At 40.9% G+C, this 27,027-nt stretch overlaps 1 protein-coding gene across 2 annotated transcripts; it reads right to left on the bottom strand.

Annotated features, from left to right (window-relative positions):
- Positions 1–377: 377 nt before the first annotated feature.
- LOC105465057 (cilia and flagella associated protein 36) lies at positions 378–26,965 on the bottom strand. Of its 2 annotated transcripts, none has more exons than XM_011713280.2 (10): positions 26,691–26,965; positions 24,423–24,487; positions 22,827–22,928; positions 17,656–17,770; positions 11,800–11,887; positions 9,996–10,071; positions 8,157–8,259; positions 1,339–1,475; positions 1,049–1,198; positions 378–546 (listed from the first exon to the last, which is right to left on the bottom strand). In XM_011713280.2, exons 1-10 carry the CDS (start codon positions 26,803–26,805, stop codon positions 445–447), a joined length of 1,053 nt encoding a protein of 350 aa, XP_011711582.1. In that variant the 5' UTR covers positions 26,806–26,965; the 3' UTR covers positions 378–444. The 2 variants fall into 2 exon arrangements, with proteins under 2 accessions (XP_011711582.1, XP_011711584.1); XM_011713282.3 differs by having other exon boundaries at positions 10,020–10,071.
- Positions 26,966–27,027: the final 62 nt, after the last annotated feature.

The following is a 27,027-nucleotide window of genomic DNA, read 5'->3' as shown; positions in this document are numbered from 1 at the left end:
TTTGTGTAATTAACCTTCCATTCAGCTTAAAGAGGCTTAGCCAGCCCTGCTCATAGGACTTTACACTTTGCCTTTCTAACAGTTTGGTCTTTGGGCCTTCTCCACTAGCCCCATGAAGGCAATGACCCTGTCAGTCTCGTGGACTACTGTATCTTTAGCGCTTAGCACAATGCCTGGCACAAACAGTAGGTAACCGAGTTTGAATGAATGAACATACTATCAACTGGTTTCTTTCTATACCCTCTTTCCAAGGGAAAACATTCAGGAATTTGTATTAAACTAAACAGTATGAGTAGCTGCCTTCCCTACTGTCCTTTACCTAAAGTGTTTAATAAGATATTTGGATTTACAAAAGTGTTTGAAACTAAAAACCTCGGTGGAAGGACTAAATAATTTATTTTTAAGACAATTTGAACTTCCATTTTGTTAAATTGTTCTTAATTATTACTTATTAATAACTTCTTCTTTGAGTTTCTCTGCAAGCAGTCTCCTCTTTAGTAATGTTTGCTTCTCCTCTGCTGTCATTTCTGCTTTCTCTGTCATTTCCTGAAAAAAAGAAAAAATTGGCTACAGTATGAAATAGGATCATTTGTCTAAAATTCCCAACATACTGCCTCAAATGAACGAAAATCAGGGGCACTTTCTTGTGGGGTGGAGGGAGAGACAGACATAGACTAGGTTTCCTAAATCTATTCTTCATAAAGTCTCTTCTTGGAGAAGCCCTCTTGGAAGTGGGGGCTAGGGTACTAATGCTGCTCTATGATAAAACATTTCAGAATGCTCAGGTGAAACAGACCACAAAGAAGAGCAAGTAAAGAAACAGCATAAGAAAAAAATGTATAATGACACCGCTCTTATTTTCTGCCTCAAAAAATCCTTATCACAACAATTTCACTTCCTAGAAAAGACTTAGCAGCTACTGCACTAGGAGGTGGTTAATAGGAATGGGTCTGCAAGCAAAATTTACTAGAGGCTTTCTTGCACATATTCTGATTTTGAGAGTTCCACTACCAATTTGTAAATCTTGACATATTAAGGCTAGCCATACCTCTACCTCCCCAGTGGGTTTTCCTTTCTGCTCCGTATTTTGTATCTGCTTAGTCCTCATATCCTTTCTCATGGACATCAACTTATCTCTCTTCTGCTTGAGATAGTGTTCTCGTTGCCGAAGTTCTTCTGTTCCAAGTACTGATAAACTCTGGGTCAAGTAAGAAAAGGAGCTATCTAAATTCAAGTCCATTTATTAAGTAGCACAGATGCCCACTGACTGATTCAATTCGAAGTTTGATTTCCTTGTCATTTTGCTTATAGTTCTTAAAAATGATGTCTTTTACTTACTGCTATTGGTCCTTCAATGCTCGCATGCTCTAAGCCAGGAATCTTCAGGCCTTTTTGTGGCAGGGAGGAAGTTTCAGACCTTTCCACTTTTCTTCCCAAAGGTTCTATTGACTGATTAGCAAAATGCACTTTAACTTCTGGCAATAAGTAGACAATAAGACCAATTAGAATATTATGAGAAATATTAAGTATTAGGCTAGGCTTACCAAAATGAGCTAATGTTAATAATACTTGTTTTTCCTCATATTCAGTCAACATATATTCAATGCCTATATTGTGCCAGCCACTGGGTAAGAACAGTAAACATCACATCTCTACCCTTAAGGAGCCTGGAACTATAGTTTCTCACCTACATCTCAACAAGTACCACGCTCCTGCTGTTTGTACAGTACTATAGCTACAAAAAGGTAAAATCCTTGTCTAAAGATTAGAACTACACTATAATATAATACAAGATTGCCACATAAGCCAAATAAACAGTATACTAATTCCTTACTACAATGTAATTGGTTTCCAAACTTTTGCTTGCATGTAAAAAGTCACCCTACATTTTCAGAACAATTAATGTAAAACTATAATTTTTTGTATTGCAAGAGTGTGTGCCAGTAATGTCAATAATTTTTGTTTATAATTATGTATTGAAGATAACTATAAACCTGCCAGTGCATTATGAAAATGTAAAGATTTCTAAAGCAAGCAGAACTTGGAAGCACATATAAACATGAGCACTAAATACTTTCCAGCCATTTGGTGACCGTGCCAACCAAGAGAGAGGTTAACATTCTAATTGCTCCTCTGAGCCATTTATTATTATAAGGTGATTGTTTTTAAAAAGATAAAACATTTTCAGTGTAAACACATGGGCTATGAAAGAAAGCACAGTGAGACAAGCAAAGACATTAAAATGATGCTAAGATCTAAAAGCATGATGGGAAAACATGGCACACATGTCTCTAAATGATTAAAATTTTTGCCACACCTGGTTGATTCTGCCAGTTTAAAAAAAAAAAAAACAAAAACAAACAAACAAAAAAAACACCTTGCCAGCATACATACTAAAACAGAAAACAGAATTTTGTCTGTTCAAGAAACTTGACAGCAGACCACTGCTCTAGCAGTGACCAGACTGACTACAGTGCCAGAGACGTTGGAGGAAGAAAAGCTCTCCAGGCCCTTGGACAATAGGGGAAATCTCCATGGAAGAGACAAGCTGGAACCAGCACTCCAAGCCAACCTAGACAGGGAGCTATATAACTAACAAATAAAGATAGAGGTAAAACACTGCTGTTGTTACTGATAGCGATGTTAGCAGAGGTAGGCTTAGCCCTCAGTGGACTCACAGAACTGGAGAAGGGACAGTTCAAATAATTCCTGGGGAACCCATACATATAAGCATATATATTCCACTCATGTTCTTTCTCTGGACAGTTCTTGCCTTGGGTTAATTATGAACAGACATATATTCTCAGACCTAGAAAGGAAAGTACTTGAAGCCAAAATACTTAGCTTCTCTAATTTCTAGAAAGGGAAGATCGGACAGCCAGAAAACCTAAAGAAAGATCATCTCATCTCTGGCAACTCTGCATCAATCTGAGAAAAGATACTATCAATTGCTAGCAGGAATGAGGGAAAGACAGGCAAAAGGACAAAACAGGAGCTCAAACAACTTCATGATTCTTCCAAACTCAGGTCTTCATACCGGGCTTCCATCACTTTGTATGAAGTGATTCTCTGAAATATCAGATATGCCCATTTAAAAAAATAATTTTAAAAACTGAAATCATTACTTTTGAAATTACTACCATTTATGCTGTGCCATTAATATGTATAACTGAATCCTATGTGGTTTGAAATCAAGTTTTCTATAGCTTCACTTACATAAGAAAGCAGACAAAGCAAATTTATTCAAATTAGGTTAGACACAAGATTTAAATAGTATATGTACTTAGGTGTATATAAAACAAAGTTAATTTGGGTCAGCAAACTAGAGCATAGACAAACCTAAAGCAGGGGCTTTCATGGATATAATTAAAATGAGGATATTTCTACTTACAATCTGTAGCATATATATAAAAAAGAAATAAATGGTTTGACTTGGTGCAAAGAAAGAAGCAAAGTAACTTCACAAATCTGCTTCTGGTTCAATATACTCTTATTGTTTTGTCAAATAAGAATCTACCTCCTTAAAATTAATGGTGCTTTCAGTAAACTAGGAATGGAGGGGAACTTCCTCAACTGCATAAAGAGTATCTACAAAAAACTCTAAAACCTAACACAATACTTAACGGTGACAAATTAGAAGGTTTCTCACTAAGATCAGAAACAAAGCAAAAAGTCCTCTCTCACCGTTCTGATTCAACATCATACTAGAAGTCCTACCTAATCCAGTAGGACAAGAAAAAGAAATAAAATGTACACTGGGAAGGAATAAATAAAAATGTCTTTATTTGCAGAATACATGATCATCTATGTAGAAAATGCAAATGAACTGACAGAAAAACTGAAATGAGTAATTATATAGCAAGGTTACAGGATACAAATTAATAAACGAGTTTATCACTTTCCTTTATACTAGTAATGAATAAATGGAATTTAAAATTAAAAATACCATTTACATTAGCACAGCACCCCTAAAAATGAAATACTTAGATATAAAATATAACAAAATATGCACAAGATCTATATGAGGAAAACTAGAAAATTCTAATGAATCAAAGAACCAAATAGAGAGATATTCCATGGTTTTTATTTTATTTTATTTTATTTTGAGATGAGTTTCGCTCTTGTTGCCCAGGCTGGAGTGCAATGGCAGGATCTTGGCTCACTGCAACCTCTTCCTCCTGGGTTCAAGCGATTCTCCTGCCTCAGCCTCCCGAGTAGCTGGGATTATAGGAACCTGCCACCATGCCCAGCTAATATTTTTAAATTTTTTGTAGAGATGGAGTTTCACCATGTTGGTCAGGCTGGTCTTGAACTCCTGACCTCAAGTGATCCATTGCCTCGGCCTCCCAAACTGCTGGGATTACAGGTGTGAGCAACTGCTCCTGGCCTTTTTTTTTTTTTTTTTTTTTTTTTGAGACGGAGTCTCGCTCTGTCACCCAGGCTGGAGTGCAGTGGCTGGATCTCAGCTCACTGCAAGCTCCGCCTCCCGGGTTCCCGCCATTCTCCTGTCTCAGCCTCCCGAGTAGCTGGGACCACAGGCGCCCGCCACTTCGCCCGGCTAGTTTTTTGTATTTTTTAGTAGAGACGGGGTTTCACCGTGTTAGCCAGGATGGTCTCGATCTCCTGACCTAGTGATCCGCCCGTCTCGGCCTCCCAAAGTGCTGGGATTACAGGCTTGAGCCACCGCGCCCGGCTCCTGGCCTTTTTATTTTTTTTCTTTTTCTTTTTTTTTGAGACAGGGTCTCACTCTGTCACCTAGGCTGGAGTGCAATGATGCGATCTCGATTCACTGCAATATCCACCTCCTGGGCTCAAGCAATTCTCCTGCCTCAGCCTCCCTGGAAGCTGGGACTACACGCATGCACCACCATGCCTGGCTAATTTTTGTATTTTTTTTGTAGAGTCAGGGTTTCGCCAAATTGCCCAAGCTGGTTTTGAACTCCTGAGCTCAAACAGTCTTCCCGCCTTGGCCTCCCAAAATGCTAGGATTACAGGCATGAGCCACCATGCCTGGCCTATTCCATGTTTGTGGACAGGAAAACTCAATGTCAAGATGTCAGTTCTTCCCAACATGATCTACAGATTCAACACAATATCAATCAAAATTTCAGCAAGTTATTTTATGGATATTGACAAACAGATTCTAACATTTATATGGAGAGGCAAAAGACCCAGAATAGCCAACACAATATTGAAGAACAAAATTGGAGGACTGACACTACCCAACTTGAAGACTTCAAACTATAGTAATCAAGACAATGTGGTATTTGCAAAAGAATGGAGAAATAGATCAATGGAACATAATAGAGAGCCCAGAAATAAACTCACATAAATATAATCAATTATCTTTGACAAAGGAGCAAAGGCAATACGATGACGAAAGGAAACTGGACATCTGAAAGAAAAAATATGAATCTAGACACAAACTTCACACCCTTCACAAAAAATAATTCAAAATAGATTACAGACCTAAATGTAAAATGTAAAACTGTAAAAATCCTAGAAGATTGCATACGAGAAAATTTAGGTGACCTTAGGTATGATGATGACTTTTTTGATACAACACCAAAGGCACACCCTATGAAAGACATAATTAATAAGCTGAACTTCATTAACATTTCTGCTATATAAAAGACAGTATCAAGAGGATGAGAAGACAAGCCACAGACTGGAAGAAAATATTTTCAGAAGACAAAATCTGATAAAGGACTGTTATTCAAGATATACAAACACTTAAAATTCAACAATAAGAAAATGAACCCGATTAACAATAAGAAAACAAACAACCCAACAAATATAATGGGCCAAAGACCTCAACAGACACATCACCAAAGAAGATACACAGATGGCAAACAAGCATATGAAAATATGCCCCACATCATGTCATCAGGGAAATGCAAATAAAACATCAATGAGATAGCACTACACACCTACTAGAATAGTCCAAATCTAGAACACTGACAACACCAAATGCTGGCAAGGATGCAACAAGAACTCTCATTCGCTGCTGTGGAAATGCAAAATGGTATAGCCGCTTTGGAAGACAGTTTGGCAGTTTCTTACAAAACTAAACATACTCTTACTGTAAGATATAACAATCATGCTCGTTGGTATTTACGCAAAGGAGCTGAAAGCTATGTCCACACAAAAACCTGCACATGGATGTTTATAGCAGCTTTATTCATAATTGTCAAAACTTGGAAGCAACCAAGATATTCTTCAGCAGATAAATGAATAAACAAGCCATGACACATCCAGACAATGGAATATTATTCAGCACTAAAAAGAAATGAGCTACCAAGCCATGACAAGACATGGAGAAATCTTAAATGGATTATTACTAAGTGAAAGAAGCCAATCTGAAAAGGCTACGTACTACTGTATGATTTCAACTACATGACATTCTAGAAAAGGCAAAACTCTGAAAACAGTAAAAGATCAGTGGTTGCCACGGGTTAGGAGGTGGGAAGGATGAATAGGCAGAGCACAGAGAATTTTTAGGGCAGTGAAACCATATACTACATGATACTATAATGGTGAATGCATGTCATCATACATTTGTCAAAACCCACAGAATATATAATACCAAGAGTGAACCCTAATGTAAACTATGCTCTTTGGTTGGTAATGTTGTGTCAAGGAAAGTTCACCAACATAATAAATGTACTACTTTCGAAGGGGTCAAAAATGGGAGATGCTAGTCATGTACTGGGGCAGGGACTATATGGGGGAAATCTCGGCACCTTCTGCTCAATTTTACTGTGAACCTAAAACAGCTTAAATTAAGCATATTAAAAAAAGAAAGTTGTTCTCCAACTTCCATTAAAAAATTAATGGGTAAACATCACACTAATCTCAATTATAGAAGTTCTTCTCAACTAAGGTTTAGAAGAATATATTTGGTGTCAGAAGACAAAGGTAAGCCATAATTTCACCACTGAAGAGTTCGGTGATCTTGGTTGGACAAGTCACTCAGCTTCCTTGAATTTCTTTAAAAAAAAGAAGGGATGGGTACAGTGGCTTATGCCTGTAATCCCAGCGCTTTGGGAAGCTGAGGCAGGAGGATCACTTCAGGCTAGGAGTTTGAGAACAGCCTGGGCAACTCAGCAACACCCAACAAAAATAATTTTTTTAAGGAAGATAAGAGTAGCCAGGCACAGTGGCTTATGCCTGTAATCCCAGCACTTTGGGAGGCTGAGGCAAGCGGATCCCCTGAGGTTGGGAGTTCGAGACCAGCCTGACCAACATGGAGACCCCGTCTCTACTAAAAATATAAAATTAGCTGGGCGTGGTGGCACATGCCTGTAATTCCAGCTACTCGGGAGGCTGAGGCAGGAGAATCGCTTGAACCCGGGAGGTGGAGATTGCGGTGAGCCGAGATCACGTCATTGCACTCTAGCCTGGGCAACAACAGCAAAACTCCGTCTCAAAAAATAAATAAATAAATAAAAGAAAAACAAGGATTATAATATCTACCTCACAGAGTTATATTTTTTTTAACTGAGAAAAGGACGTTTATTTAAAACCACAGGAATCCATAATAAAATGAACTGAATTCATGACCATAACTTCTGTTTCAGAATTACTTGTTTTCTTATATAGAAAATCAGTTCATATTGAAAATAGATTTGCCACATGTTGAAAAGGTCATCCACTAATATTTCTTACAAGGATTCCTATCAATTTTGGTTTCAAAGATATGATTTCTGACCAAATATCTGAACAAAATGGCTACCTCTTATTTTCTAGCTGTACTTAATTCATTAGAAAAGAAATTTGATATTATCTTTTCAAGTTCAGCTTCTCACTCTCAAATACCATACAACTGTGAGCATGGAAGAGAATACCAAATGTTATGTGAACCTCTCTTGTAAGCTGCAGCCGTGCACAAAGGCCAGGTACTCCCTCAAGGAGTTTTGCTCTCTACTCTGGGTTTCAGACTTCACGTGGAAACTTGGGGACTACACACTCTCTTTCAGGTCAGCATCTCATCTGCAACCTCTTTAACCAAATTCACAAAGAACGTTAAATACCAAAGACATTCAATACTCCCTCCCAGGGCTTTTGAAGTTAAATAAGTATGAGAAGGTGGCACATTCTATATGGTGTTTATGTATTCACATTATTAGAGAAAGTTCAGTACACCTCAATCTTACCTGAGGGTGGGTGTGTAAAATGTTCAACATCCCCTTGGGAATTATTCATTATTGCAGCTTCACTGGAATGCACTGTGGGCTCTTCTGTTTTAGCCTCTGATAACTTCAGGATTCCATAATACAGTTTAAAAAAAACACACACAATTTAGATTCATTTTAACTAATTCACTACCTAAAGGATCCAAAGATATTATAGTTTTCTTTTTCTTTTTCTTTTGAGACAGAGTCTCACTCTGTCACCCAGACTGGAGTGCAGTAGTGCGATCTCGGCTCACTGCAACCTCTGGCTCCTGGATTTAAATGATTCTCATGCCTGAGCCACCTGAGTAGCTGGGATTACAGGTGTGCACTACAATGCTCGGCTAACTGTTGTATTTTTAGTAGACATGGGGTTTTGCCATGTTGCTGGTCTCGAATTTCTGGCCTCAAGTGATCCACCCACTTCGGCCTCTCAAAGTGCTGGGATTACAGGAGTGAGCCATCATGTCTGGCCTCTTTATAAAGTATACACTCTTATAAGAAAGTATATACTTTCGGCCAGGCACAGTGGCTCATGTCTGTAATCCCAGCATTTTGGGAGGCCAAGGCCAGCAGATCACCTGTGGTCAGGAGTTCAAGGCCAGCCTGGTCAACATCGTGAAAACCTGTCTCTACTAACAATACAAAAATTAGGCAGGAGTGGTGGCAGACACCTATAATCCCAGCTACTTGGGAGGCTGAGGCACAAGAATTGCTTGAGCCCAGGAGGCAGAGGTTGCAGTGAGCTGAGATCGCATCACTACACTCTAGCCTGGGCAATATGACAAGACTCAGTCTCAAAAAAAAAAAAAAAGGGTATATACTTTCTATATTAGGAAGTATAAAAAGTTGGCCAGGCACAGTGGCTCACGCCTATAGTCCCAACACTTTGGGAGGCTGAGGCAGGTGGATCACATGAGGTCAGGAGTTCAAGACTAGGTTGGATGACATGGTAAAACCCCGTCTCTACTGAAAATACAAAAAAATCAGCTGGGCGTGGTGGTGCATGCCTGTAATCCCACCTACTTGGGAGGCTGAGGCAGAAGAATCACTTGAACCCGGGAGGCAGAGGTTGCAGTGAGCCGAGACTGTGCCACTGCACTCCAGCCCAGGTGACAGAGTGAGACTATGTCTCCAAAAAAAAAGAAAAAATGTATAAAAGGTTGTTCTGGCCGAGCATGGTGGCTCATGCCTGTAATCCCAGCATTTTGGGAGGCCAAGGCAGGCAGATCACAAGGTCAGGAGTTCAAGACCAGTCTGACCAACGTGGTAAAACCCTGTCTCTACTAAATATACAAAAATTAGCCAGGCGTGATGGCATGCGCCTGTAATCCCAGCTACTCTGGAGGCTGAGGCAGGAAAGTCACTTGAACCCAGGAGGTGGAGGTTGCAATAAGCCAAGATCATACCACTGCACTAAAGCCTGGGTGACAGAACGAGACTCTGTCTCAAGAAGAAAAAATAAAAAATGTTGTTCTGTGAGTTACCAGGACAAAAATAAAGGGGAAAAAAGTATAAAAAGTTAAATACAAATGCTTAAACTTGCCAAAAAAAATGACTACTCTTGCTTATATGCATGTCCTGTAAGATTAATTAGTACTGTGTTGTCTTTGTATGTACTATGTACAGTTAAGTATATACAGTACTATATAATATTCATGGTGGCTAGCAGTAATGCACAAAGTACATAGAATTATTGATATATTAATATTATTAGTCAATATTTACATTGTACTTAAAATTATGTAGTTCCACATAAGTATAAATTTTAATAGTAAGAACTAGGTGTAAATTTAATAAGAGATAATAGCAATAAAATACTTCTGTTATATGTTCTTTAGGCACCTGTTTCTTCCTCTTCCTTTCTTCTTCCTGGTCATATTCCTCTTTTGATTTTCTGAAATACACAAAAATAAAGTAAAAAGATAAATTTCCTTTTTTGGTCAAAGAACAAATATTCAACTAAGCAACATGCTAACCTAAGCTTACAATAAAAGGCACATTAGACACAAAGATGGAAGATAATCAAACTTTGCTCTAAAGTGGCTTATAGTCAACTGGGAAAGACATACATAGGCATACAGCATAATACAGTTAGTAACATAAAATACAGGTCTACCCATTCCTTCTAGAACTCTGAATGAACCCTAGCTGAACAAAGATCAACAGATTTGAAATCCTGAACCCAAATTTGAATGGCAAATCTCATTAATAAGGACTTCAATCTCCCTCTTTCGAGTGATCAATTACACCCCTCTTGATAAGAGCCAGTACACCCCTCTCGATAAAATGTCATTGTTCCAGTGGCATCTGAGCTATCATCTGAGCCCATCAACTTTTGTAAACTGCTGAGACAGTCTGATTTTGGAAAGTAACCAAGTTCAACTGTTATACATGTTCATAACTAAGTTCTATTACTTACACAGTGGTATATACCCTCAAAAGCTCTTGGAAAATAAAATCTGAAAATACAGTGCTGACCAGTTTTCAGGCCACCAATCAACCAACACAACCAGTCCAAATCAAAACGTTACCAGTCCTCTGAACCAAACACCCTTACCTCTCAAACCTGTAAACTCAAAGCATTCTGTGTTGTCTCAGGCTCCCATTTGCCCCTGCCATCCAAAGAGGGATCTGGCAAGAAAGGGTTGAGTTCACCTGCATATCTGCCACCCTCTCCATAATCACTCAAACCCCCTGAAATTAAGCACTGTGTCCTGGATGGAGCTCCTGCCATAGTTTCCCACCAGGCCCATCGGTGGATCCTCTCTTCTGCTTCGGAGGTGGGACAAAGTACCTAAGTGGGGGGAACTGTAGGATGCTAGAAGATGGTCATGTGTGGTAGTAGAGTTGGAGAAGAAGTGACCCCAAAGGCCAAGGCCATAGTCTGCAGGTGACACTGTGATTATAGGCATCCTTTTGCCCTAAACCTAACATATTCTCACAGGAGATTTAAAAATTAGGAGCTACTACTGCTCCTTCCTTCCAAAATTCCCGTAAAGGTCAGGGCACAACAGGCCCAAAAGAAAAAGAAATGTCCATTAACATTTCTTAGTTGTGTGTGGACCCCCTTAGTGGTCTGCATACTCCTTGTCAGGCATTTGGCTGAGAATCATGTAACTGGGGAAACAAAGAGACCAGCAAGATACTCATCTGGGATAGACCCCTCTCACTGTTCTCCCTCTCTTGAAGGTTACTATCACCAAGTCAGCTATTCAATCTGTGGAGTCTGGATGCCCAGCCTCCTACTATGTGACACCTAGAATATGCCACCTCCATAGTGAGATCCAGAAGCCATGGAGTAAGCTGTTTAGCTCAAGTCATTATACCTCTCTCCAGAGATCAGGCTAGGTCTACCGCAACTTTTTCCCACTGGTGGCTACTTTCCTATTCCTATGATGGGGGTGTAAAAAGACCCTCTCATTTGGGCTGATCTGGTATAAGTTACCTGAAAATGCCTTTTTCTGTCATTAAGAAATATATTCACAGTCATAAAATGATAAATCATTTTGATAGTCTTCAGTAGAGAATTTAGCAATTTTATTAGTTCATATTTATTGGGCAAAAAGCTTATGTACAGATCATATAATAATGATTCATTTTAAAAATAATTGAAGAATGGTACCTAAGAACTTCCCTCAGGATTTTCATCTCTTCCTGTTCAAGGTCACTGACCACATCAGAGCCATCGGTTAAGCAGTCAGGTAATACACCTGTTCAAAACCAAAGACCACATGGAATAGTATCAACTCAATTGAAAACATATATTTCTCACTGTTCTAGTTCCTTAAGTACAAGTTACCTTTAGATCTATCACTGTAACATCCTAAGCTATTATCTTTTTAACTATCATCCATTTTATATTTATTCATTTATTTTGAGACAGAGTCTCTTTCTGTCGCCCAGGCTGGAGTGCAGTGGCACAATCTGGGCTCACTGCAACCTCTGCCTCCCGGGTTCAAGCGATTTTCCTGCCTCAGCCTCTGGAGTAGCTGGGATTACAGCTGCCCGCCACCATGCCTGGCTAATTTTTAGTAGAGATGGGGTTTCACCATGTTGGCAGGCTGGTCTCGAACTCCTGACCTCAAGTCATCTGCCCCCTCGGCCTACCAAAGTGCTGGGATTACAGGCATGAGCCACTGCTCCCAGCCACTTTTTTTTTTTTTTTGAGACGGAGTCTTGCTCTGTCGCCCAGGCTGGAGTGCAGTGACATGATCTCCGCTCACTGCAAGCTCTGCCTCCCAGGTTCACACCATTCTCCTGCCACAGCCTCCCACGTAGCTGGGATTACAGGCGCCCACCACCATGCCCTCCTAATTTTTTGTATTTTTAGTAGAGACGGGGTTTCACCATGTTAGCCAGGATGGTCTCGATCTCCTTACCTCGTGATCCGCCCGCCTCGGCCTCCCAAAGTGTTGGGATTACAGGAGTGCGCCACCACGCCTGGCCCACTCCCAGCCATTTTTAACTATCATCTTTTAAGCCTTTTCCTATTTTACAGAATAAGCCCCACCAAAAACCCCACACTTTTAACTAGAAATATCTCTTAGTAATTATTTTATTGGCAATTAAAAGTAACAATGTATGGCAACAAAAAGTTAATATGTTTTTCTCTTCCATAATCATATAGTGTCTAAGAATATACTATGGAAATCATTGAGTTAGGCTTAATAATGAAACTGCTCTCAAAGGTGTCCCTTAAATGAGAAGAGTCACAAAACAAAATATAATTTTGTTAATTGAAATAGCATTAGAAGTCTTCATTTATATTATAACAGATGCTATTGAAAAGGGCCCTGCTTACTATGTGTAATAAAACCATGGGGCTAAGCACTTTGGGGGGATACAAAGATGAATAAAACAATCTCTGCCCTTGAAGCTTCTGTTCAGATGTTGGTCTAATAATTATAAACCAGGGAAGTAGCAACTTCAGCCCAAGAAAATAAAAGGTAACTTAAAATATTGGTTTAATTTACTTCATTACTTTTATCTTCCTTCGAAGCAGGTGGACTGGTAATAATTGTTCTGTTTGCATCTATAATTATTACATTCCACGACATTAGCAGAATGCTTCTTAATTTTTACCTTCCATTTCTTTATCCACATATGACTGTAGGATTTTGGATCCACTCTGAAGTAGCTTTATTACTCTAATCCTCCTGATGTTTAAACACATTTTTAAAAATTAAATGTTTTATTCTGAGGTAAGTGCAATTGTAAGAAATAAAGCAGAAGGCTGCCATGTACTTACTGTTTACCCAGTTTCCCCAAGTGGTAACATCTAATAAAACTATAGTAGTATAATATCACAACCAGAAAACTGACTTAAATAATCCATTAATCTTAAGTGCATTTTTGCTCAGTCAAAAGATATAAAACTATTATTCTCCTAATAATATTTCTGAGGAAAACTCAAAGTACTAAGAATAACACAACAGTATGAAGTAGTTAGAAACCATCAAAATAATACTCTCATTTGCAATTTCTCTAAATTATTTAATGAGATACCAAAAAGATAAAAAGAATCCAGAGAGCCTTTGAATTTTTCTCATCATTAGAACTATTTTCAAATTAGTCTGCAGTTTTGAGTATAATCGACATTAATCTAAGGTATCCAACCCTGGATCTTAGTTAGGCAACATTCTTTTTTTTTTTTTAGTTTTGAGACAGGGTCTTGCTCTGTTGCCCACGCTGGCATGCAGTGGTGCTATCATAGCTCACTGCAGCCTCAAACTTTTGGGCTTAAGCGATCCTCTTGCTTCAGCCTCTGAAAGCACTGGGACCATAGGCATGAGCCACCGTGCCCAGCCAGCAAAACTCTTAAGTACATGTATTAGAAATTCTGTAGCAGAAACTAAGTATTGGCTTATGTTTAAATGTAAGTAAAATGCCCCATGCTGTGGCCTGACAACAGTCATTATTCTACATATTCTACATATTCTCCTCCTTCCTTGCTAATAGGAGTCAGCTTTTGCAGAATTATCAGGCAGCTAACTACTTAGAGGCAGGGCCCTCCCCCATCCCAGGAAAGTGACTCCTAATTGGTTCAAGCCAATCATAATGGTCCCATTCCCCTTGCCAGATGGTTTAAGAAAGGCAAGTGACCCCCATCCTAATCAATAGGACTTGAGGGAAAAACTGGAGGGTTTCCATGAAATTGTTGTCTTGCTAACAAAAAGAGATGTAGAGGAGGAAATATTCCATTTCTTCGTAAGACATTGTTGAGTCTGCATTCAATACAGCCAGTGTACAATCATGAGAGAAGATCCTGAGAATGGCAGAGTATAAAGATGCAAAGTGTCGGGGTCCTTGATTACATCACGGAGCCACTAAATTAACCAACCCCGAACCTGTCTTCCTTCTCTCCCTTCCTCTGGACTTCTTGTTCTGGGAGATCTTTTCTTCACTGGAGTGTTCTGTTACTGACAGCCTGAGGCATCCGCATGATACAAGATATGTATTTATTCCCTTTTTATTAAAATCTAGATGAGTTTCCAATAAAATTCCAAACTGAAAACTAAAGAATGCTATTGTCAAGTTCACCATTTCTTTTCCTGATCTCCTAAAAAAATTTGTTTACTAACATTCTTATTAAAATTATCTAACCCATAAGTCAGAATAAAGCATAGTTTCAGGAAAATTCAGAGGAAAGGATTTTATAGAGCAAACCATAGTAGAAAGAGACTATTTTCCAAACTTATTTACATCAAAGTAATAGCACTGTGTCATGCATTCTTCAGGGTTAGGGTGGTGGTCTTCCCCTACCCACAGACAACAGTGCTATTAGCTGCTAGGGAAAGCATCTTGGGATTCTAGTAGATGATTATGATGGCGGCTGGCTCTAATAGTCTCTACTCACATCAGTCAAATGAGAAGGAAACTTCCCAAGAAGGGCCCTGCAAAATTCTCATGTTTGCCATGCAACAACGGAAGCCCTATTGTTGCATGTTCCAGGCCCTTAAGAGCCAATGATACAACTGAACTATAGATCTCATATCTTCAAGAAACAATCAAAGGAAAGGTCCTGCTGCCAAACCATTAAAGAGGTTATGGGGCCATGGTAAAAAAATTTCATGGCAATCTATCGAGCTAAGGAAGACACAGAAATTAAGGTGAGGTTACCACAGCAAGAAATGTGAAACAGACATGATAATCTGGGTTAGAAAGGAGATGGCACAATAACAAGTAGCATGGTTAGAAACTCAGCTGTTTTGAGTCCGGATGTTAAATGTAGCTCAGGTACACAATAAGGGAACAAGAGCAGGAAGAGCTAGAGAGAAAGTGAACTTAAGCACAGAGTCAGGGGAAAGATAAAGCCAACGACGGTTAATAGGGCTTTGAATTCCATTTTCTCTTCCACATGATGCTGGTACAAGCTTATCTGTCTCTGCCCAGTGCCCTAGAACAGTGAGTGTTGGTGTGGTCCCAGGACCAGCAGCTTCAGCATCACCTGGGAACTTGTTTGTGTTAGTCCATTTTCATGCTGCCGATAAAGACATACCTGAGACTGGGCAATTTACACAGGAAAGAAGTTTAATGGGACTTACATTTCCACATGGCTGGGGAAGCCTCACAATCACGGGGGAAGATAAAGTGGAGCAACCACGTCTTATATGGATGGCAGCAGGCAAAGAGAGAGCTTGTGCAGGAAAACTCCCGTTTCCCAAAACCATCAGATCTCATGAGGTTTATTTACTATCACAAGAACAGCATGGAAAGACCTGCCCCCAAAATTCAATTACCTCCCACTGGGTCCCTCCCACAACACGTGGGAATTCAAGATGAGATATGGGTGGGGAAACAGTCAAACCATATCATTGTTAAAAATACAAACTATCGGCCAGGCGCAATGGCTCAAGCCTGTAATCCCAGCACTTTGGGAGGCCGAGACGGGCGAATCATGAGGTCAGGAGATCGAGACCATCCTGGCTAACCTGGTGAAACCCCGTCTCTACTAAAAAATACAAAAAACCAGCCGGGCGAGGTGGTGGGCGCCTGTAGTCCAGCTACTCGGGAGGCTGAGGCAGGAGAATGGCGTAAACCTGGGAGGCGGAGCTTGCAGTGAGCTGAGATCTGGCCACTGCACTCCAGCCTGGGCGACAGAGCGAGACTCCGTCTCAAAAAAAAAAAAAAAAAAATACAAACTATCGGTACCCCAGACCTAGTAAATCAGAAACTGGGAGGCAGCTATATGTGCTTCAGCAGTCCTCCAAACATTTCCAATGCTTGCTAACGCTTAAGAATCACTGCTTCCGGCCACTTTGGGAGGCCTAGGTGGGCAGATCACGAGGTCAAGAGATCGAGACCCATCCTGGCTAACACGGTGAAACCCCGTCTCTACTAAAAATACAAAAAATTAGCCAAGAGTGGTGGCGGGCACCTGTAGTCCCAGCTACTCGGGAGGCTGAGGCAGAATGGTGTAAACCCGGGAGGCAGAGCGTGCAGTGAGCCGAGATCGCGCCACTGCACTCCAGCCTGAGCGACAGAGCGAGACCCCGTCTCAAAAAAAAAAAAAAAAAAAAAAAAAAAGCCGGGTGCGGTGGCTCAAGCCTGGAATCCCAGCACTTTGGGAGGCCGAGACGGGCGGATCACGAGGTCAGGAGATCGAGACCATCCTGGCTAACACAGTGAAACCCCGTCTCTACTAAAAATACAAAAAACTAGCCAGGCGAGGTGGCGGGCGCCTGTAGTCCCAGCTACTCGGGAGGCTGAGGCAGGAGAATGGCGTAAACCCGGGAGGCGGAGCTTGCAGTGAGCTGAGATCTGGCCACTGCACTCCAGCCTGGGCGACAGAGCGAGACTCCGTCTCAAAAAAAAAAAAAAGAACCACTGCTTCCTACCAAGGTCCTAACAATCATAAGTCAGAAAAAGGATGGACACCTCTCAACAGTAACTACAACTACAACCATTCAAAAATACTCAGTTTCATAAACATAATTGCTGGGCAGAAAATTGAACTCTGTGAAATCCGAAGTATCACTGAATTCTGGTCTCCTTTTTTTGAGATGTCAAATACAAATCAGGAAGTTTATACTTTTTTTTTTTTTTTTTTTTGAGACGGAGTTTCACTCTGTCGCCCAGGCTGAGTGCAGTGACGTGATCTCTGCTCACTGCAAGCTCCGCCTCCCTGGTTCACGCCATTCTCCTGCCTCAGCCTCCCAAGTAGCTGGGATTATAGGTGCCCACCACCACGCCCAGCTAATTTTTTTGTATTTTTAGTAGAGACGGGGTTTCACCGTGTTAGCCAGGATGGTCTCGATCTCCTGACCTCGTGATCCACCCGCCTCAGCCTCCCAAAGTGCTGGGATTACAGGTGTGAGCCACTGTGCCCAGCCATATACTCTGAAATCTCAAGTCAGCTGAAGTCTTTCAAACTTGAAATAGATGTACACGAGACAGCTACATTTAAGACTATATTAGAATTAGTCAAAACTATTTTAAAAAGCATTTAGCACTTAGATTTCTAACTTCAACATTTTACCATTTCTCTCTTGAATTATTCGAATGGCTTGCAGCTGCATTTCAATGTTTTTCTGGACCATCATTGCTTTAAAGATAGTAAAATCTTCTGCTGCCAACACAGGTTGCAAAATGGCCTGTGGAAAGAAGTCTCAAGTGAAATGAAGATTCAAGTTTTAAAACTATTTCCCACACATTCAGACCATTTCTACTGCAAAACAGTAGATTAATTCAAGAATGCTACATTGTTATTTATGATTAGATGTCTCAAAAGGACAATTTTAAAATGTATTTTAATAGCCTTTAAAACAGGGTTCTCGGCTGGGCACAGTGGCTCACACCCGTAATCCCAACACTTTAGGAGGCCGAGGCAGGCAGAACACTTGAGGTCAGGAGTTTAAGATTAGCCTGGCCAACATAGTGAAACCCGTCTCCACTAAAAAAAAAATAAAAAAATTAGCAGAGTGTGGTGGTGCACACCTGTAGTCCCAGCTACTCAGGAGGCTGAGACCGGAGAATCATTTGAACCAGGAGACAGAGGTTGCAGTGAGCCAAGATCGCACCTCTGCACTTCAGCCTGGGTGACAGAGCAAGACTCCTTCTCAAAAAAAAAAAAAAAAGTTTTAAAAAAGATTAATATGATATGCAAATTATATCTCAATAAAGTTGTTTAAAAAAAAAGAAAGCTGAAGTAGCTTAATTTAATTTCAGATAAAGTAGACCTCAGAACAAGAAAGATGATCAGGAATAAAGAGGGGCATTTGTTTATAATTCTATAAAATATAATACTTTATGATTATTCTGATTATATATTTTATATATAGTATAATTATATAATTCCTCATAATTCTTTAAAACAAAAATTGTGGCCAGGCACAGTAGCTCATGCTTGTAATCCCAGCACTTTAGGAGGCTGAGGTGGGCAGACCTGAGGTCAGCAGTTTGAGACCAGCCTGGTCAACATGGTGGAAGGTGTGTACCTTTCAATGCCTTTCTAATGCCTTTCTAATTTTTTTGTATTTTATAGGGATGGAGTTTCACCATGTTGCCCAGTATTGTCTCAAACTCCTGGGCTCAAGCAATCTGCCCACTTTGGTCTTCCTAAGTGCTGGAATTATAGGCATGAGCCACCATGCCTGGCTCACATGTGTTTAGTTTTAGAGTGTGTTGTTTAATCTCCAAGTATTTTGGTTTTTTCCAATAGTTATTTATTTCCAGTTTAATTATGTTGTGGTCTGAGAGCAGACACTGTACGATTTCTCTTCTTTTAAATTTGTTAAGGTATGTTTTATGGCTCATGATGTAGTCTGTCTTGATGAACATTCTCTGTGATCTTGAGAAGAATGTGTATTTTTGATTGTTGGATGAACTGGTGTATGTCAATTAAATTCAGTTGACTGAAGGTGCTTTTGTTTGCTTATTTATTTATTTATTTTGAGATGGAGTCTTGCTCTGTCACCCAGGTTGGAGTGCAGTGGCGCAATCTCAGCTTACCACAACCTCCACCTCCCAGGTTCAAGCGATTCTCCTGCCTCAGTCTCAAGTAGCTGGGATTACAGATACCCACCACCACCCCCGGCTAATTTTTGTGTTTTTATTAGAGATGGGGTTTCACCATGTTGGCCAGACTGGTCTTGAACTCCTGACCTCAAGTGATCCACCCACCTCGGCCTCCCAAAGTTCTGGGATTACAGGCATGAGCCACCATGCCTGGCCTGAAGGCGCTGTTTAGTTCAACTATGTCTTTACTGATTTCCTAATGATTGGATCTGTACAATACTGATAGAGGGTGTTGAAGTCTCCAACTATAATCATGTATTCATCTATTTCTCCTTGCAGTTCCGTTTCTGCCTCACATATTTTGTTGCTTTGTTATTAGGTGCATACACATTAAAGATTGTTATGTCTTCTTGGAAACTGCCAGATTTTTTCACATTAATGCGGGCATACCAAAAACATTTTAATTATTTTATTATTATTATTTTTTTAGAGAGAGGGTCTCACTCTGCAGCCCAGGCTGGAGTACAGTGGTACAGTCATACCTCACTGCAGCCTCAAATTCTTAGGCTCAAGCAATCCTCCCACTTCAGTCTCCCAAGTAGCTAGGGCTACAGCAGTGTGTCACCATGCCGAGCTAATTCTTATATTTTTATTTTTTGTAGAGATGGGGTCTTGCACTGTGGCCTAGGCTGGTATTGAGCCCCTGGCCTAAAGCAATCCTCCTGCCTCAGCCTCCCGAAGTACTGGGATTACAGGTAGGAGCTATCACACCCAGCCAAAATATAGTGGCTCATACCTGTAACCCCAGAGCTTTGGGAGGCTGAGGCAGGAGGATTGCTTGATGCCAGGAGCTCAAGACCAGCCTGGACAACACAGAATGACCCCCTCTCTACAAAAAAACTGAAAAATTAGCCAGGCATAATGGTACACAGCTATAGTCCTAGCTACTCAGGAGGCTGAGGCAGGCGATTCACTTGAACCCAGGAGTTAGAGGTTGCATAGAACTATGACTGCACCACTGCAGTCCAGCCAGGGTGGCAGAGAAAGACCCTGTCTCAAAAACAAAAACAAACAAACAAAAAATATTTTCTATTCCTAGAATTAAAGGTGATCATCAAATGAAAAGTTGTGCAAAAGAGGAAGTGCTGGATTAAAAAGTAGTCAAAGCAACCTCATCTAGGCCATCATAACAAGATAATTTAAATTAATAAACATTTATTGAGAACTATGAACTAAGAACTAAGTTTTCATCTCTGTTCTACCAGCAGAGAGTGCAGAGATACTAAAAACAGCTCAAAGGACTTACAATTTAGTAGGGCAAGTAGACTTGTAGGAAACTATAATTCAAGGCAGAGTAACAAAAATATCAATTTAAAATTGGCCTAGTTAAGTAGAATGAATTCTGGTCTGACTAGAATAAGCAGCAAAGCTGCTATAACAAGTAGCATTTCAACCAGTCCCTGATAATGAGGATTTCTTCACATTATGAAAGGAATGATGGAGTGGTCTGGGGAAGGGGCCATATATTCCAGGTTAAGGGACAGCATGAGCAAAGGTAGGTGCACAGATGCTTATAAGAGCAAGTGGCTGCTGGGCACGGTGGCTCACGCTTGTAATCCCAGCACTTTGGGAGGTCGAGGCAGGTGGATCGCCTGAGGTCAGGAGTTTGAGACCAGCTCGGCCAACATAGTGAAACCCTGCCTCTACTAAAAATACAAAAAATTAGCCGGGCATGGTGGTAGGAGCCTGTAATCCCAGCTACTTGGGAGGCTGAGGCAGGAGAATCACTTGAACCTGGGAGGCAGAGGTTGCAGTGAGCTGAGATTGCGACATTGTACTCCAGCCTGAGCAACAAGAGCGAAACTCCGTCTCAAAAGAAAAAAAAAAAAAAAAAAAGAGAAAGTTACCTGGAATGGCAGTAGAAAATAATATATTGGAGAACTATAGCAAGGGATCATGGCTAAAAATATAATGTGGAGTCTCATCTTAAACAATTCTTACCATATATTGCTAAGAAATTACTGTTTATTTGGTAGAAAATGAGATGCCAAAGCCAGTGTTTTGTTTTTTGGGGGTGGGTCTTAATCTGTTGCCTAGGCTGGAGTACAGTGGCATGATCTTGTCTTACTGCAGCTTCAACCTCCTAGGCTCAAGTGATGCTCCTACTTCAGCCTCCTGAGTAGGGGTACTCTGGGAGAACACCACCACGACCTACAACAGGCTAACTTTCATATATTTTTTAAAGATTGGGTCTCACTATGTTGCCCAGGCTGGTTTCAAACCCCTGGCCTCAAGCAATCCTCCTGTCTTGGTCTCCCAAAGTGCTGGAATTATAGGCATAAGCCACTTCCTGGCTTTCAGTTTTTGAGCAGAAGGCTACTTGGGTAGTAGCAACATCCCAATCCTCACCCTCTAAGCAAGGACACTCAGTTGGCTTGCCTGGACTGGGGATACCGGCTCTACTACTTATTTAGCTGTGGACTTTGGACTATTTGCTTAATATCTCTGTGCTTTGGTTTCCTCTCTTCTTTTTCTTTTTCTTTTTTTTTTAAGATAGTTTTGTTCTCGTTGCCCAGGCTGGAGTGCAATGGCGCAATCTCAGCTCACCACAACCTCTGCCTCCCAGTTTCAAGCGATTCTCCTGCCTCAGCCTCCCGAGTAGCTGGGATTACAGGCATGCGCCACCGCGCCCGGCTAATTTTGTATTTTTAGTAGAGACGGGGTTTCTCCATGTTGGTCAGGCTGGTCTCAAACTCCTGGCCTTAAGTGATCCACCTGCCTCAGCCTCCCAAAGTGCTGGGATTACAGGCGTGAGCCACCATGCCCAGCCTGGTTTCTTCATTTCTAAATGGAAGTTATACAGTACCAGTTTCTTAAGAGGTGTCAGGAAGATTAAATGAGATAAAACATGTCAACTGCCCAAAATATCAACTAGCACAAGCCCTCAATAAACATTAGTTTATAGGCTGGGCGTGGTGGCTCACGCCTGTAATCCTAGCACTTTGGGAGGCCAAGATGGGCAAATCCCTTGAGCCCAGAGTTCAAGACCAGCCTGGGCAACACAGCAAGACCCTGTCTCTACAAAAAAAATACAAAAATTAGCCAGGTGTGCTGGTGTGGCACCTGTAGTCCCAGCTACCAGGGAAGCTGAGGTGGGAGGATTACCTGAGCCCAGGGGGGTTGAGCCTACAATGAGCTGCAATTGCACCACTACACTCCAGCCTGAGCAACAGAGTGAGACCCCATATCAAAAAAAACAACAAAAACAAACATTAGTTTATAAACATATGTATTACTACTTCAGCCTAGCACTACACAACCAGTAAGATAATATAAGTAGTTCCAAGAGAAGGAAGCCACAGGAGCAACTGACTATGGATCTGCTAAAATTATAAAAGGAGCAACTGCAGAATGATTGGAGATCTATGTAAATAAAGCAGTAGTTTGTATAAACCCTGTGATCGTATTCTAGTTCTGAGTTTAGAAAGGTCACTTTGAGTTACATCAGTTCATTAATGCCTCAAAGTATCATTTTTCAGGGTTGCTCTCAAAAAGAACTCTTATGTGATGAGTTATCTTTCTACCTCTCACAATGTCTAAAATATTACGCTTGTCAATCAAACATTCAAATTTGAGTGAAACCCTGGGCATTTGTTAAAACTGTTTGTTAGCATAATAACACAAAGCAAAAACCTGTGAGGTATGGGTCTTTGCAAGAGGAGAAGTGCATGCTTCTTGAAATTGATCTTCATTAATTCCAATTTCTTTGAGGTAACCTTCTAACAGCTTTTCAACCTAAAAAAACAAAGTTTAACTTTTATAATTACATAGAAAAATTCTACATGACAGTTTGCATATTAAGTATTGAGTTTAGAAAAGTATCATCAAATTTTTTGCAAATATTAATCTACATAATATTATAAGGCAGTGACATTGTCTTTCACCAAAACACAAATTAAAAGTTAATATTTTTGTTGAAAATCACATGAAATTGTATTTCTTCCAACAGAAATAGTTGAAGTCAGGATTACAAAGTTCAGTGTGGCACAACTCTTCTGCTACCCAGAGGCCTTTTTTTTTTCCTTTTCTTTTCTTTCTTTTTTGAGATGGAGGCTCACTCTGTCACCCAGGCTGGAGTGCAGTAGTGTGATCTCGGCTCACTGCAACCTCTGCCTCCCAGGCTCAAGCAGTTCTCCTGCCTCAGCCTCCTGAGCAGCTGTGACTACAGGCGCCCGCCACAATACCCGACTAATTTTTATTTATTTATTTTTTTAGTAGAGATGGGGTTTCACCATGTTGGCTAGGCTGGTCTTGAATTCCTGACCCCAGGTGATTTGCCACCCTGGCCTCCCAAAGTGCTGGGATTAGAGGCATGAGCCACCACGCCTGGCCTTTTCTTTTTTTGAGACAGGGTCTTATTCTGTTGTCCAGACTGGAGTATAATGGCACAGTAATGACTCACTGCAGCCGTGACCTGGGCTCAAGAGATCATCCTCCCACTTCAGCCTCCCGAACAGCTAGGACTACAGGCGCATGCCATCATGACTGATTAATTTTTGTAATTTTTATAAAGATGGAGTTTCACCATGTTGCCCAGGCTTGTCTCGAACTCCTTGTCTCAAGCAATCCACCTGCCCCACTGCCAGAGGCATTTTTTAAAATCACAAGACAGGCCAGGCACAGTGGGTCAGGCCTGTAATCCCAACATTTTGGGAGGCCCAGACAGGTGGATCACTTGAGCTCTGGAGTTCGACACCAGCCTGGGAAACATGGAGAAACCCCATCTCTACAAAATACAAAAAAATTAGCAGGGTATGGTGGTGCACACCTGTAGTCCCAGCTACTCCGGAGGCTGAGATGGGAGGATCACTTGAGCCTGGGGAGGTGGAGGCTACAATGAGCTGTGATAGTGCCACTGCACTCCAGCCTGGGTGACACAGCAAGACCCTGTCTCAAAAATAAAAAACAAAAAAATCACAGGACAACCATGACTAAGTGAATCATATGTCCCTGGATGCATCAACAAAATTAGAATAAGATATAAAGAATACATGAAAGAACCCATAAAGAGTTGTAAAACCATTACATAGAGTAGAGGAGATAAGAAGTCATCCAAATGAGATACTCAGAGCACCTGTGGAGACAGATATACCTGGCACTATTGTTAAGGTAGACTGGATTTTTGTAAAATTAAGGATTTTTAATGTAAAAATATTTTTCTTCATTTAGAAAAGCTATAAGTAATATTAGCCTAATTACCTTAAAAATCAGTGAAAAAAAAATACTCACTAGTTCTTTGTATTCCTGATGAATCTCTGTATAGGTCAATTTGCTTTCTTCTTCATCATCAAAAACTAAATTTAAAAGAAGATATTACACAGTGTAAAAAACAAATCATTTTATTAATGCAAATTTAAAAATCCATTCCTTAGAAATAGAACTATCATTCTTATAACCTGGCTCTTCAGCTTTGAATTCTTAGGGTTTATCTTTGAAAAATATATAAACAAATATATCTAAAAATATATACTATTGGCCAGGCACTATGGCTCATACCTGTAATCCCAGCACTTTCAGAGGCCAAGGTGGGTGGATCACCTAAGATCAGGAGTTCAAGGCCACCCTGGCCAACGTGATGAAACCCTGTCTCTACTAAAAATACAAAAATCAGCCAGGCGTGGTTGCGCACACCTGTAGACCCAGATAATTGGGAGGCTGAGGCAAGAGAACTGCTCGAACCCGGGAGACGGAGGTTGCAGTGAGCCGAGATTGCACCACTGCACTCCAGCCTGGGCGACAGAGTGAGACGCCACCTCAAAAAAAAAAAAAAAAAAAGAAAAGAAAAAAAAAAATATATATATATACACCACATGTATATATACTATTAATTGTAAACCAGCTTTTTTGCCTACTCGAGAAAATATTTAAAATGAATTATACCTCATATTTAAGACAAAAACACATTTCAATCAATATAAGGCAATAATTTCTTCATCACTTTTAATGGAATATTATTGTTAATGGTTAAATCCTTTTACAATACGTTCCAGATTATTTTATTGTACTGGAATTTTGCTGATGTAATTGTTATGGAAAGTGACCAGTCCATTTTTGTTACCACAGATAAATAATGAAGTTAAATAAAATCAAAACAAGTGTTTACTGAATAATCATATGTATAAAACAATGCAATGAGCCAAGATCGCGCCACTGCACTCCAGCCTGGGCAACAGAGCGACACTCCGTCTCCCAAAAAAAAAAAAAAAAAAAAAAAAAAGAGTACAAATAGAAGTTATTTCGTTTTTGAACACTGTTTTAAAATTACCTGTAAAAACAACCCTTTAATAGCTATGATTTGAATTTCGATTATAGCAATGAAAATGTAATAAAAAGATTCAGTGGTCAAACTGAATTTCATCTTTACCAGATTCATGATATCTTGGAATTTAAAGAAGTCTTAAAAGGTCATCCAGGATAACCGACCATTTGATAGCTGAATAGCTGAATCCCTCTAACCCTATTAAGTCGCCATCAGATCCATTCAAACACTGCCGGAGCCGGGAAGCTCATTACCTTCTGACACAGGCTAACTCATCTTGGATACATTCTGTCATGAAGCACTTCCTTCACTGAAATTTGTTTCCCTGTAGCTTGTACCAACTGACCCTAGCTCTATTTCATTGAACCTTACAACACAAAACAGATGTTCAAACAACTGATCAATATTACTACCCTCAAAGTCTTGCCCGACTAAACAACCACAATAACGCTTGGGCACTCATTTACATGACGTGTTTTCTAGTTCCTTTTCTGCGAATGGGCTGCAAAGTCTTCACGAACTGAATGCAGAACTCCAAGGTGAAGAACTGCTCAGAATCCGGAGGTGTCTGTCCTTCACAGGGAATATAATGCCATATCTATACGCCTCATTTGTTCCAAGAATGGTTCCCGGCCCCACCTCGCAAAGTTTTGGTATAGCCAAGAGTAGAGCTCACCAAGGGGAATACAGGCCATCAAAAAACACTGGTTCTGGGCTTCCTGAAGTTATCACATGCCCTCCTTTGCAGTTAACTGTTGGTTTGGAGTGAATCATTTCTCATTTCCTAAGCTGACTACACCGGGCGAAATGCTAGGGATCATAAGGAACTCAGGTAAACCGACCCTTCTCCTCTCAAGTCTGGGAAAGCTGTTGAAGAAGCCCAGCCAAACAGTCCACCTGCCCAGGGCAGAAACGTTCGGGACAGGGTGAGAGACCGAATTTACGATCAAGTCTAATGTTCTTCGGACGTGCGCTTGGGCCCCAGGGAAGGGGAGCCTCGGTCCCTATTTTCAGGTCTGCGAAAGAACACATCGGCAGGGTGAAAGGAATTGCTCCTACATAACCAGCTCTAAACCTGACGACGGGGGTGGAGAAGGGGGTGAGGGGAACAAGACCTGACGACAGGGGTGGACACAGGGGATGGGGGAGACGAGAGATGATTTGTGGTTACCAACCCCCTGCCCGCCGCTGGTGTGAGAGAGGAGAAGAGGATTGTCGGTTCAGACTCTGGTTTTTACCTTCACATTTCTGTTCCACAAAGTCCAAGATGGGGATGGACCAGTCTGGGCCTCGCAGGAATCCCGCGATGCTCTCCACCATCCACTCCACCTCGTCCTCTTCCTCCGCAGCCATCCCGCCCCAAAGGGGCAACGGGGAATATCCCTAGGCCAGACCGCCGGACCCTGCTTAGGCCTTTGGTCCACAAGGAGCCGAGAGGGAGTAGGGGAAGAGCTGGCCCGCAGTCGCTCAACCCCCAGGAGGGAAGCTACCAACCAGTTAACGCAAAATGGTCGCTATGGCAACACACGTAGCCGCCCTAGACCGCGGCCCGGAAGTGAAGACAACTTTCCAGGA

Source organism: Macaca nemestrina, chromosome 13 (assembly GCF_043159975.1).
Source record: "Macaca nemestrina isolate mMacNem1 chromosome 13, mMacNem.hap1, whole genome shotgun sequence".
Taxonomy (NCBI): domain Eukaryota; kingdom Metazoa; phylum Chordata; class Mammalia; order Primates; family Cercopithecidae; genus Macaca; species Macaca nemestrina.
This window is presented reverse-complemented; position numbering and strand designations above follow the sequence as displayed.

What these genes read in the sequence shown, in the direction of transcription:
- LOC105465057 (XM_011713280.2), bottom strand. Translation starts at nt 26,805, where the DNA reads ATGGCTGCGGAGGAAGAGGACGAGGTGGAGTGGATGGTGGAGAGCATC. An exon ending in AATAATTCAAGAGAGAAATG is followed by an intron (nt 11,888 to 17,655) that starts GTAAAATGTTGA and finishes GGTTTTGAACAG; the next exon opens with GTGTATTACCTGACTGCTTA. An exon ending in TTTTACACACCCACCCTCAG is followed by an intron (nt 1,476 to 8,156) that starts GTAAGATTGAGG and finishes ACTTATTGCCAG; the next exon opens with AAGTTAAAGTGCATTTTGCT.